Source organism: Salarias fasciatus, chromosome 12, assembly GCF_902148845.1.
Source record: "Salarias fasciatus chromosome 12, fSalaFa1.1, whole genome shotgun sequence".
Taxonomy (NCBI): Eukaryota; Metazoa; Chordata; class Actinopteri; order Blenniiformes; family Blenniidae; genus Salarias; species Salarias fasciatus.
Genome location: NC_043756.1, coordinates 15,286,003 through 15,299,403, shown reverse-complemented (window position 1 = coordinate 15,299,403; position 13,401 = coordinate 15,286,003). Strand labels below are relative to the sequence as shown.

The 13,401-nt window shown below is 43.2% G+C and overlaps 1 protein-coding gene across 1 annotated transcript in view; it reads left to right on the top strand.

Moving 5' to 3' along the window:
- The window catches only part of bmpr1ba (bone morphogenetic protein receptor, type IBa), a 57,183-nt gene extending 44,824 nt beyond the window's left edge, over positions 1-12,359 (top strand). Inside the window, exons 4-13 of the mRNA XM_030105029.1 lie at positions 6,975-7,137; positions 7,267-7,366; positions 8,152-8,254; positions 9,134-9,230; positions 9,333-9,471; positions 10,437-10,629; positions 11,225-11,522; positions 11,674-11,849; positions 11,922-12,052; positions 12,132-12,359. Coding sequence (XP_029960889.1) covers positions 6,975-7,137; positions 7,267-7,366; positions 8,152-8,254; positions 9,134-9,230; positions 9,333-9,471; positions 10,437-10,629; positions 11,225-11,522; positions 11,674-11,849; positions 11,922-12,052; positions 12,132-12,257 — 1,526 coding nt within the window. The 3' untranslated portion in view covers positions 12,258-12,359. The remainder of the gene's footprint in view (positions 1-6,974; positions 7,138-7,266; positions 7,367-8,151; positions 8,255-9,133; positions 9,231-9,332; positions 9,472-10,436; positions 10,630-11,224; positions 11,523-11,673; positions 11,850-11,921; positions 12,053-12,131) is intronic.
- The last annotated feature ends 1,042 nt before the right edge of the window (positions 12,360-13,401 follow it).

Genomic DNA, 13,401 nt, shown 5'->3' with positions numbered 1-13,401 from the left:
GTTGGTCCAATACGTCATTTTTCATTCCACAGGTGATGGTTTGATCCCCGACCTCACATTTTCCATGCGTCAAAGTGTCCTTGAGCAAGACACAAAAGGTTTTGAGTCACATGGCTAAATTTTCTTTTTGTTTGTCAGCTTGATAAACCCCGATCAGAAAGCTCCTCCTCAGTGTGCGTCATGCCTAAACCTTTTGACTCTTTCACGAGTGTTCAGTCGTTTCTCTGCTTGTCCCTCTCTCATGTGTCACCCTGGCTTTGTCTCAGTTTCAGACTCATGTGGACATTATGTCCACACACGCACGCACACACATACACGCAAAAAGGTTTCAGACACAAATGATTGAATCTCCCTGCAGTGCAAGCTATTTCCCTGATACTGGTCAACACTTCGAAAGACACACTCAATCTGTGAAGTGTGTTTGTGTTTATTGAAGCCTTTTTTTCCAAACAGTGTGAGCTTCTGGGCGGAATTCTGCACTCGCACTGTTACATTTGTCAGAGCCAACTATCACCCTGGCGCGTGTGAGTCCATTGTTTATCAGTTTTTGGAGGCATGATTTTGGCATACCAGCACGGTGGAACAATGAGTCATGCGTTTATATCATGGGAATAGCCTATCCAATATGACAAAAATAGCCTTCAAGTTTAAACATACTAAGAGGGAGTGTATATTGTAACTCAACACTGCTTAATACTCCGTTATGAGTGTCCGGCATAGCCTGAGTGTTGTGGCATCGTCTGTGAGGGAAATCTTTGGGTTCAACTCATTAAACTGAGCCAAACCAATTAATTAATGAAAGGTCATTAAATTCCTCAGTATGGATGGTTGACACCGTCTTTGTGGTTTATTCAGATGACTGTAAAAAACCTTTATTGGTTTAGTATCAGGTATTTATTATTTTGTGATTTAAGATAAATCAGGAGAAGAAGAAAGGAATCACTCATATGATGAGCATTTTCCTTTTTTAATAGTATAAACAACAACATGAATAGTTCACTGAATAGTTTTTCAAATTTGATTATTTTTTTTATGAATTTTTTTTTTGTTTTTGGCAGTACATTGTTGCTGAGCATATATATAAGAACAGGTTGCGTTTCAGTAAAGTATGTTTAAGAAACTCCATTGATATGAGGATGTTATGACAGGCGATGTACGTGCCGCATTAATCTGGCTGGTATTTATACAAAGCATTCCTTTGTGATGTTCAAATTTGTCTGACAGAAGAAAGGAGCAGATGCTTCAAGGTATCTGTGGTAGATCAACCGAACCGCTTTATCTTATACACCACATATTTGAACAGATAAATAGCACGGCGTTATCTGTTTTCTTTACATGTAGCATGACATGCAACATTATACATTTGAGCTTTTAAGTAAATATGTTTACCTTCTGGTCATTTTCAGCATTACAGCGAGTCAAAGTAGTCTCTGGGTTTAGGCCCCTGTGTGTCTTTAACATCAATGTATCTCTCTATAGACAAATCTTCCCCTTTAAAGCGTAATTTGCCCGGACAATATGGGACATATCCTTCTGGTTTACGGTTCCCCTTATTTCTGCTGAATCATCTTAGTCACCAGGGAGGATAATGGGTAATTCACCACCAGACCGGGTGATACCAGTTGATTGTAGTGTATAATTTTCTTTTCCTGAGGATCCAGTTTGTGTCTCTGTGACACATCAGTGCGAGGTGTCGGCATGTCAACAAATTCATGACAAATTCTCTGAGTCAGCTTTGAAGCGGTGGCGTCGGACTTTAGTGCAGCACTCAGCCACAGCCCACTGATCCAGTCGGATGCCTGCTGTCTGAGAATCGATGTGGGCTGTTTGTGATGAGTAGGAGCCAACAGATGGCGATGCGAAGGAAAACTGGAGCTTGTGATGAAGACACCAGCTGCTCTCCCTTTTATTTGCTCCTAACTTTGAGGTAACTACTGTACCGTTGGACGGTAACTGGTGCGTGACTGCAGGGGACTGATGATGATGTTGTGATGCTTCTTTAGAAACGTGGAACTTTGATGTGAATTATCAAACAGCATTAGATGATCATTATGAGACAATTCCAGCATCCTTACAATCTCATTTAAAACCAAATACATACCCCAGGGGTTTATATTTATAGTCTCAAAATTGGAGCTCATAATTTAGACTCCATCCCTCTTAACTCCATTAGAATCAATGGCAATCAATTTCTTTTGCTTCTGTCATTCAACCTTTCAGCTGTCATGTCTTGTAATGCTGCAAAAACACCTTAACATTTGTTAATTCCACTGTCTCTAAGTTGTTGTTTTCTCTCGTCACAGCCCAGCCTCAGGAGGCAGATGGCCACCCAGCTCTGAGACTTGTTCGTTTGAATGCCTCTCTTTGGTAGAAAGAAGTTTTCCTCCCCAAATTCACTAATCTGAGAACCTTTTACAAATTTTTAGGCACTTTTAAGGTCTTGACATCACGTGCCAAGATGGGACTGCGTTTTCAGTCGGGACTATACAAAAATAACTGCATTGATTTGAGTTGCATGTGGTCGGCTCCCTCACACCTCCTTCAAAGACGGCCTTCTGGAATTAACCGAGAGTTCCGGCATCCTTGTGTGTCTGTCACTCATCTCCATAAAAGGACGCGCGCGCTCGCACGCACGCCCACACACATTGACATACACCCCATTGATTGAGGAATAGAGCTGGCAGATGACAGCTGTATAGCCGGAGAGTGGCGCGGGCTCATTACTGCATCATTCATCAGCCAGAGAGCGTTTGAAGAGCGGCTGATGACGTTGTTGTGTTGGAGGATAGAGGCACTGAATGCAGCATCTCTCCTCGTCCCCATTTCATTGTGCTGTCTTTGCTGAAAGAATCCTTTAAAAACTGATTTCTTTGTCTATCTGGTGTAAGATTTTTTTTTTTATGTCTTTTGTTACTGATACTTTGAAGATCAGATTCTACTGTAGCTGTTTTTTTTTCTTTTTCAAAAGATGAACCACTTTTTCAGACAAATAATCCAGTTTCTTCAATGAGTACACTTTCTGCAAAATATTATCAGAAGTTCTAGTAAAACCTGTCAACGTTTTACACAGTTTGTGCTGCGTTTGTTTTATCCCATTTCATGTTAACATCTGAAGAAAAAAAAAACAATAAAGCAACTGAAACGAAACAAATGTTGAACAGAGTTTTGTCACACTCAAAGTCAAAACACGTTTTCAATTTCAGACATTTTAGCCAAAACAGAAGGACATACGACCTTCTTTTTCCCCAACATCCAAAGGACGGTTCATTAACGCATTCCTGCACATGTGGGATGGCTCGCCTCATCTCGACACTGACGGGTCGAAGAACACCGAGATAAGACCAAGGACTGAATGTACGTGAATGTGTAAGGAAAGGCTCAAACTCCAGAGAGGGAGTGAGAGAAGAAGAGAGAGAGAGAGAGAGAGAGAGGGAGAAAGAGAGAGAGAGAGAGAGAGAGAGAGAGAGAGAGAGAGAGAGAGAGAGAGAAAACCTTTCACCTCTCTTGTTTCCTTTGCCATACAGACCGCACTGTCAAACACCGGGAAGATGAACTGTTACTTAGAGGGGAGAAGGGGGGAGAAGGGGAGCAGTGTTGTTAAACGAGTGTGTCTTAAGTGGAAGGGGGAGGCGGGGAGTGTTTACATGGGCTCGGTGAAAGGGCTTTTCTGCTTGGCCTTGTTTGACATGGCCAGGATAACTAATGAATATGTTCTCTCCCTCTCTCTCTCTCTCTCTGGTCCCCTCCGTTCGTCTATCGCTCTCCCAATCTCCTTCATCTTGCTCTCTCATGCACGGTACGCCTCCCTTAACTTCTGTCCCCTCTGTCCATTGACATATCTATCTTCTGTCCTTCAGTTTGTACAAAGCCACATCTGTTGGAAAGAGGCCTTTAGTTTTCTGGAGTTGGTGGGGCCACGGCTGTTAATTGCGTGTTGACAGTGGCCCCCATATCCTGCCATCAAGCCTGAAAAAGCCTATAGCGGGAAACCTGAAAGCTCTCACCCGGTGCCTGCCTGGAAGCCCCATTTTAGCGAAAGAGCTTGAAACAATTACAGTGTCAGTGAAGTTCTGGAAAATTCAGCCGGTTCAGATTGTTTGACCCGAGGCGTGTTTTGACGTTAGCGGTACATGGTGAGGTTTATGCAGGAGCTCCAATGGTCAATATAGGATTTGACAGAAGTCGCACTTCAGAGCCAAAACCAGACTACAGGAGAAATATTTTCTTGTACCTTCCTGATGTTCACTTTAAAACAGCGGTTTTCAAAGTGTGGGACCCCAGCGAGCTCTGATGGGGATGTAGGCGCCTTTCCCCCTTATGCTTTTTATTTCTTATAGTGAAAAAGAAAGAGAAATCATTGTGACAATAAGTGTTGATTATGCAGTTCAAACATATATTTGTTGAATGGAATTTGAGTGGAGCAGAGATGAATTGTGATGGATAAAATGAGCTTTAGTGTTACAGAGATACGCTGTAGATGTGAAGACTTATGATATATTCGGATAGCTGTTAGCAGTAAAATGTGGTCGTTGGGGGTTGTAACTCTGAGATTGAGGTTGGTCCAACACTTTGAAAACTGATGGTCTGAATCAATGCAGAGGGAACTAGGTGTGCTTCTCTTTACGATGGCAGGAGGAGCAGTTTGTCATAGTGTTAATTAAAATTCCATCATTTTTCCATGGATTTCTGTGTCCAGATCCATTTCATATTGAGATACTGTGCAAATTCATTTTGACGGAAGCTACCTTTCAGAGTGAGAAATGAAATGCTGTGACAAAATGCGTGTGTATCCTGTCAACTGGCCCATTTATGCAAAGTGTAAATAGACAGTCAAAAAAAAAAAAAGGAAATAGACACAGTCGTCTGACTTTGAGAAGAGCAAAGACTCATTCTTCCAGCCGTACATGTGAAGGTCTTCGAACCATCTGATTACCTAACCACTGCACGGTGTGTGTGTGTGTGTGTGTGTGTGTGTGTGTGTGTGTGGGGTCCCGATGGAGTATCTCATGACGGCCAATCAATAAAAGCAAAATCGACCACTTAATGCCCCTGTACGTCCAGTGTATGAGGGCGGTGGGGCAGCCTCATGGTCTTCAGCACTGAATGTTTAATTTAGTTGGTTGGTTTGGTTTGAGCACTGACTCATGCACACACACACGTGCATACTAAGCAGCAGCCAAAGATCCCAGGTGCAGGATGGATGTGGAAGCTTTGTGTTTTGTCAGCGGTGCAGCAGCAACTGACATGACAATTCAGTGGATGAAAAAAGGAAAATAGAGGAAGACGAGATAAAGGAAAAACGATGTAGGATAATGAAGATGAGGTTTTGTGGAGAGCAGAGAAAGACAGAAGTGTTTGAGAAAAAGTAGGAGGACTAATAACTCAAGGAACAGATATTCTGTTCCAAAGAACGGGGCGAACACGGCTGGCATTAAATAGAGCACAAAGTGAGTGAGCATTAGGGAGTAGGACGGAGCGACGGGAGGGAGGGGGCCGAGTGAGAGAAAGGGTGGAAAAGGCCAGTGGCCTCTGCTCTGCCCCCTCTGTGGGCTGCTAAACTGCCCACCAGTTCCCTGCAGCTCTGTCACTTCTCGTTTGTTAATCCCCCATTCTTCTCCCCCTCCTACTCTTCTTCGCTCCCTTTCTCTCAAATCGGTCAATTGTTAATGTGACCCCTTTAAACCCCACTGCCCCTCTCTCGCAGTATTGTCAACACATTATCTGTGTGTACAAGAGGGGCATTTAGAAAAGGATGTGTGAGATGACGTATCTGTAATTGTTTCAGTAAATTTGTTGAAGTAATGTCTTGATTGGGAGTTGCTCCTGGCCAAATGGAACTTGGCACACGGGGAACCTGTTGCCGAGGGTTTTAATGAGAAAAGGTCTGCTTTCAGAAGGGATTGCACTGCTGCACACATTTCACTTCTGATGAAACTTGATTCTGGTTCTGACAACAGCTGAGGTGTAGAAAAATGTAAACTTTTGTCAAAGTGCTTTTTTTAAACTGTAAGCCGTCATTTGAATTTTTTCAGCATCAGTGTGGATGAAATTCATAATAACGATCCATTTACAGGCACCTGACCTCTTGTTTATAACACTAAAGGCATCGTATGAGAATATAATACCAAGGAGGAATGATCAGATTTCAAGGAGCATTTACAGGTTTTACCAGTGATTGATCAGCATTGACACCAAAGGAACAACGTTAACTTTCACTGGACGTTTCCTTTGCTCACAGTTAAATGATTGAAACTGAATTTGCAAAAATGGTCACATGCGTTGAAGAAGATGGCGCAGTGTTGGTTACTGCTCTCACGCTCTGCCACTTGGGGCCCTTTCTGTGTTTGGTTTACAGAATTCCCCTGGAAGTGCGGCTTTTTCTGGGTATTTTGAGAGAATATTGATGGATAAAAGTGGCACTACTGGCTTTATATCTGATACTTTGCTATCTGTTATGAGTTTGCAGCTAACAGTGGTGTCAGTTCCTGTATCTGCTCATGGTTTATATCAGAGAGAAGGGGATCGTGTGAGTGTTGGGCCGTCTCCGCTTGCAGCTGTTGAGCATCTGGCCTCCATGATCTCGCTGCAGCAGATGAAAACCTTAAAATCCGTGAAAGAAAGACACTTCCGTGATCCTTTCTTCCCTCAAGTGACTAACAGGTGCCCGTTTGAAATAGGATCAGTGGGGAATTTAGCAGCTTAATCGGAGTTTCTTGGAGCTGTATCAGTTGTGAAAAATCAAAGAGCCTGTTGTGACAGAACACATTTCATAGTTTTGAGAGCGAAAGCACGGTTTGTTGATCTTTCCCTATAAATTACATTTTGGCCGAAGATTTTACCATCCATATTATTTTTTTAAATAAATATTACATTTATACATACCAGAGAGTAAGGAATTATATTAAATGTTTATTGTTCCAGTCCGTATCATTTTACTTTTTTATTTAGTTTTCTTTTCTTTTCCTTCCTGCTAGGAAACATATTGGACAGTATGCTTTTCCGAGCGTCCAGTAAGGAGACAGCGGAGAACGGGAAGGAAGCTTTTGGCAGCACGGCTCCGGCTTCGTCTTCCCAGAGACTCCTGTGGTGTCACTGCTACCACCACTGCCCAGAGGATTCGGCTAATAACACCTGCAGGTAAGAGGTGATAAGGCGAAGGAGCCTGATGGGTGACACTGAAGAGAAGTTAGACACACAAACACACAGACTAATGCTGAACAGTTTGTTTTAAAAAAATGCAAATGTGTGAATTGTTGATTTTTGCAGGACCGATGGCTACTGCTTCACCATGGTGGAGGAAGAGGGAGGGGTGCCGGTCCTGACCGCCGGCTGCTTGGGCCTGGTTGGATCAGAGTTTCAGTGTCGGGTGAGTTGAAGACATTTTAATCTGCAGTATATCATCTTCTTCATTATAGCGCAGTCACATGATGAACAGGTGCCATGATGAACAGATTGTTTGCTTCACTGCAGTGGCTGAATGTTTGCGTCTCACTTGTTTTTGCCAACATGGGCTTTTTTTGTGCAAAATTCACACCTCCTTACAAGCATTAACTTATTTAGATTACAAGATATTTAATAGACTTCAGTTATCTGATGTATTTCATTACTTCATTAAAAAATCTAAAATAATGAAACCTATTATATGTGACTTTATGAATGAATATAAACTAACAAGTAAACAATCATTTCTCTTTTTCGTTTCATTTGGTCCCACATTTGCTGAAAGAGCCAAATGGCTAAATTAATTGTTTAACAGAATAATGGCAGTAAATGTGCTGGCTGGCAACTGGACTTCTGTCCCAGCTGCCTCTTCCACATCTGGCTCTGTACCAGCTCCTCCATCAGCTTGCTGCCAGCTGTTGGCTGGGCCGGTTTGCACTTCCAGCTGTGCTTTATGGTAATAATTACCCTCCTCGGGTTATTTTGCTTCAGTCAGGACAAATCAACTGATGCTCTGTTGCCTCTAAACAACGTAAATCCAAAAAGCAAAAGAATAACAATGCACAAAGAGGCCTTTTGTTTTTTGGTATTTGGTTCGTCACTGGCTTAACTTGTATCACTCCACTGCAGACTTTGGTCTTTATCGTGTTGGATTTATTTCTGTGGTGGAGCCAGAAACGCTTCTCTTCAATGGCTTTTTTGTTCTTGCAGGACACGGGGAACTCGCGTCAAAGGAGAACGCTGGAGTGCTGCACAGATGAAGATTACTGTAATAAAAATCTGCATCCTACGCTGCCACCCCTCAAACCGCCCCGTAAGTCTGTCTCCCACTCTCATCTCTTCCTGTTTGATTTATAGTGTAATTTCCAAAAAAGTAAGAAAGTAATCTTGAAATATCTAACTATATACTTATAATTTGCAATGTTCATTTATTTCAATAGACGCCCCAGAAGGAGTTGAAACGCCACCTCTGCTCTGTTTGTCAGTTTGTCAAACCGTGACAGTGACAAGGATAAAGGGAGGGCCGCTATCTGTGCCTGGTGGTTTTACAGCACAGATACAGATATCATGACAATGTCAGTGAGCCAAAGGCGTCAAAGTTTAGGAGAAAATGTCAGGGAGCCCTGAAGTTTAGCAAAGCTGCTGAGTATCAAGAGAGCGATGAGGTCTCTCCTGTTCACTGCACAATACTGTGTGTGTGTGTGTGTGTGTGTGTGTGTGTGTGTGTGTGTGTGTGTGTCTGTGTGTTTGCACAAGTGTGTGTCTGAGTCTGTTTGTGTATTTGAGGAATGGTAAGCCTAGAATCCCAGAGAAATCACAAACCCCAGCAGACACTGAGGGCAGAATCATCAATCTGAAACCCTATCATAGAGGATCAGGGGGGAAATTCATCGACTAGACTGAGGGCTTCCTCTCGCTGTCGACTGGTTCCTGGAGAGAAGCGAGCGTGTGCCAACAGAAAATGAAAAATTGATGAGTGAAATATGATTTGTGCGTGATTTACTGTACACAGCTTTTTGAAGTGCCTGGAAAGATGACTTGAATCCATTAGTGTAATTGTATTAATTTCTTGACGTTCGAACCTTTCAGCGCTTCAAAGTGGGGAAGACAAATGTGACTGAGGCGTTTTGACTACTTCAGACTTATCTAACATTGCCCCGCGTCTCCTCCCTTCCCCTCTTCTCCCCTGTAGTTTATGTAGACGGGAAAATCCACCACATGGCCCTGCTGATCTCAGTCTCAGTGTGCAGCATTATACTGGCTGTCATCATTGTGTTCTGCTACTTCAGGTAATTATTGGACACAAGCTTTTTCCTGAACTTTGTCTGACAGAGCTTGTTTCTGGTTTCGGCTTGTGAGGTAGAAATGTGCTGAAAGTCGCTGCTTTCCAGGTACAAGCGGCAGGAGACTCGTCCACGGTACAGCATCGGTCTGGAACAGGACGAGACCTACATTCCCCCTGGAGAATCCTTGAAGGACCTGATAGAGCAATCCCAAAGCTCTGGCTCTGGCTCAGGGCTCCCTCTATTGGTGAGACACACACACTGCATCTAAACGCCAGACACACCAACCCTCTGTGCAAGGCATTGTGGGTCATGAGTTCTGCTTCATCACGTGTAGTGTCATGCAGTGGAAAAACAACTGTGGATTTCATGCCTTAGTATCTTTGTCGTACTTGTTTTTCTTTCTAGATTTGGTTAGCTAAGAAATAATGAAAAATATTGTTCATGTTTGCAGCATATTGAACATCAAGGCATATCAATTACACAGTCAACTTCTTCTTCTTGGACCCCATAAACCTATTGGGGTTCAGTGAACACGATTACAGTGATGGAGAAGACTGGATTACAGGCACTTGCCCATCACATCGACACCCTTCCTAAAGAGATCAAGTCCCTGATTTTGCTGTGAACAGAGTGAGCTGGACGGATGAACGCAGACTCTAAAAACTGACTGGAAAAGTAGTTTCTGGTAGAAAAGAGTTCACAATTTATATAGATGACCACAACCTAGAGAGGATTCTCAAGAATACCTTGCTGAATAACATGGCTGTGCTATAAATAAATGTACTGATGCTAAAGTCAGAGTATCAGCAGTCAGAGGGGCTGCAAGCGCCACTTTCAGAAAGCAGCTCCTCGACTAGAAACATTCTCAGAAAAAGTTTTGTTTGGATTAGAGAAAAAAAAATTGAATGATTGCTCAGTAATCTATTTATCCATTTTCTATACACTTATCGTTTTAAGCAGTTGGGCTAAACTGAACCAGATAGAACAGGACTGTAGTGGCTGCCGGTCACATGAGGCCTTCCACTCTCCCTGAATGACCTCATCTAGACTCATCTAGAATTTATGAATCAAATGTATGCATGCATAACTTGCTCAAAAATGTTATTCAAGTGGCAGATTTTATTTTGTGTGTTTGTACAGGTCATTGTGGGATACATCAAACGCTTCACCGTTTGTCTGAGCATTTCGCTGTCTGCCTGTTCTCCCCAGGTCCAGAGAACAATCGCCAAGCAGATTCAAATGGTGAAACAGATCGGGAAGGGGAGATACGGAGAGGTGTGGATGGGCCGCTGGAGGGGAGAAAAGGTGGCCGTTAAAGTCTTCTTCACCACTGAGGAAGCCAGCTGGTTTAGAGAGACTGAAATCTACCAGACTGTCTTAATGAGACATGAGAACATTCTGGGTAAGTCTGACAGCTCTTGTATCTATTGCATGTGTGGTGTTTATTAATTATCCAGCATAGATTTGAAAGAAATTATAAAAATAAACCAAATACAGCAGTACACAGATTTTTTAAAGGCTCCACTATGTCATTATTTTGTCATGATTCAGAGCGAGCGAGACACGCAAAATGTTGGAATGACCTGCAGAAATCTGACGCTCACATTTGGGGATTGCTGCAGGGACTGTGTGTGTGGAGCTTATGTGTCCACACAGCCCGGGTCACCATGAAGCAGTTTATTAATAGAAAGTAGCCGTTAAAGATGGATTCATTGCATCAAAATCATGCCTTTGTTTAGATATTTGAGGAAACCAAACAACTGATGATGCTGTGCTTTTCAGTAATTCTAATCCTAAATGTTTATTTCAATGTTTCTGCAGTGTAAAAACTGTTGAACAACATGCATTTAATTTCCACAGGTAATAATGATTGGAATTCTCTCCAAAATTTCAGACTGACAACCTCCAAGCTGAGAATTGGGCTCCTAAAGGGTGTTTTATTGTGACTCCCAGCTTGTTAAAAGGCCTCCTCTCTTCACCCTCCACTTCATTTACAGGTTTTATAGCTGCGGATATTAAAGGAACCGGCTCCTGGACCCAACTCTACCTAATCACCGACTACCATGAAAATGGATCTCTGTACGACTACCTCAAATCAACCACTCTGGACAATAAAGCGATGCTGCGGCTGGCCTACTCCTCTGTGTCAGGACTCTGTCACCTCCACACCGAGATCTTCGGCACCCAGGGCAAACCTGCCATTGCACACAGGGACCTGAAAAGTAAGAACATACTGGTGAAAAGGAACGGGACCTGCTGCATAGCTGACCTTGGACTTGCAGTGAAGTTTATAAGGTGAGCTCGTTCATTCATTCGGTTTACATACCTTTTAGTTTTGGAGCTACAGAGGTCTGTTTGCTCACCCAGAAATGATCAAGAGGCAGAATCCACCCAGTTCCAAGTCCTTTTTAATGTGAAATGATCGCTTTGCTCTCTGATTCTGCAGTGACACGAACGAGGTGGACATCCCTCCCAACACGCGGGTGGGAACGAAGCGCTACATGCCTCCAGAGGTCCTGGACGAGACGCTGAACAGGAGTCACTTCCAGTCGTACATCATGGCCGACATGTACAGCTTCGGCCTGATCCTGTGGGAGATCGCTCGACGCTGCATCTCAGGAGGTGAATCCAGGAGATATTCATATAAAAACAAACCTGTTCCGAGTCTGAATCTGTAATGTTTCTTTCTTGAAGGGATCCTTGAAGAGTACCAGTTACCTTACCACGAGTTGGTTCCGACCGACCCTTCGTATGAAGACATGAGGGAGGTGGTCTGCATCAAGAAACTGAGGCCGTCCTTTCCCAATCGATGGACGAGTGACGAGGTAAAACAGATCAGAATGTGCCGCATGACACACGCACAGAGACGGCTGACCTCAGTAACACGGGTCTGTATCTCCTCAGTGTTTGAGACAGATGGGGAAGCTGATGACCGAATGCTGGGCTCACAATCCAGCCTCCCGCCTCACGGCTCTACGGGTCAAAAAGACACTTGCCAAAATGTCAGAGTCGCAGGATATCAAGCTATGAGAGCGCGGGCGGGCGCCGCCAGGTGTGGGTTTCACTCGCACAGCAAGGGCACCAACGATCACACTGGCTTCGCTCCAGGCTCTGCTGGCCTTGATTTCTGGGAAAAAGGACAAAAATGTGCAAGGAGATCACACGATCAGAAAGTTTCACCCAGAACTCTGCAGACCGAGTCTCCTTCGTGACGCGCTGGTCTCCTGTGGGCCGCAGAGGATGAGACAATCGTAGGTTAGAGTGAGGACTCCGAAGCCAGATAGGTTCCTGCTCACATGCTCCGGACGGCTTTGGAGCCTGACTTGGCACTCTAGCTGCAGAGATACACAAACAGGCTACTGACGAGTGAGTGAAACACGATATCACTGCTTTCTGTGAAAGCTGCCCTACCTGTAGATGAAGGTCTGATCGATAGAACCCAAGAACCCAATCTGTTAGTGTGGAGGAAGGAGGCGTTACGCTGCGATGTCACCCACTGACCGCCGTCCGTCACAGTTGGACTCAACACATTTTTGTCACTCTTAAAAATGACTGTTTTTTGTTACAAGAACTGACACTATGTGACAGAAAAATATATATATATATATTTTGAGGCTTTAAACTCTTGTTTTATGGTGATAATGTTTGTAGACACTGAACATAAAGGTAAATTTGTATTTTTTGTTGTGTTGCGGTCATGGAAGTTGCAAAAGTTTATTTTCCATGTAAAAGTCAGACTCTTGTGACTGTATGTGGAAAAATAAAGTTTATATGTTCCCATTGTCTCTGCCAATGAGGCCACAAAGGCCTCTGTGTTTCCTTGCTCTCCTGTTGGAAAGCGAAGCATTCTGGAAAGAAACATGGTCACATTAAAGGTACATTATGTTTAAAAACTTTGAAAGATAACCCACCATTTCAATTTTTTTTTTTTTTAATCACCACCCTCTTAAACTAATGGATAAAATAAATTAACTCTCAAACTGATCTGAGCTATTAAGTGTCATAATGTCATTTTGCGCCACAAGATGGTGCAATAAGTGTCTCCTGTGTCTCGGTTGTTCTCAGTCCATTAAGACAGACTGCAGCGATGCACGGAAAAGCCATTTCTATAGATTTTACATACTTTATCTTTAATGGAATGATTGAAGCAGAACAGTAGGGGCTATTACAATAA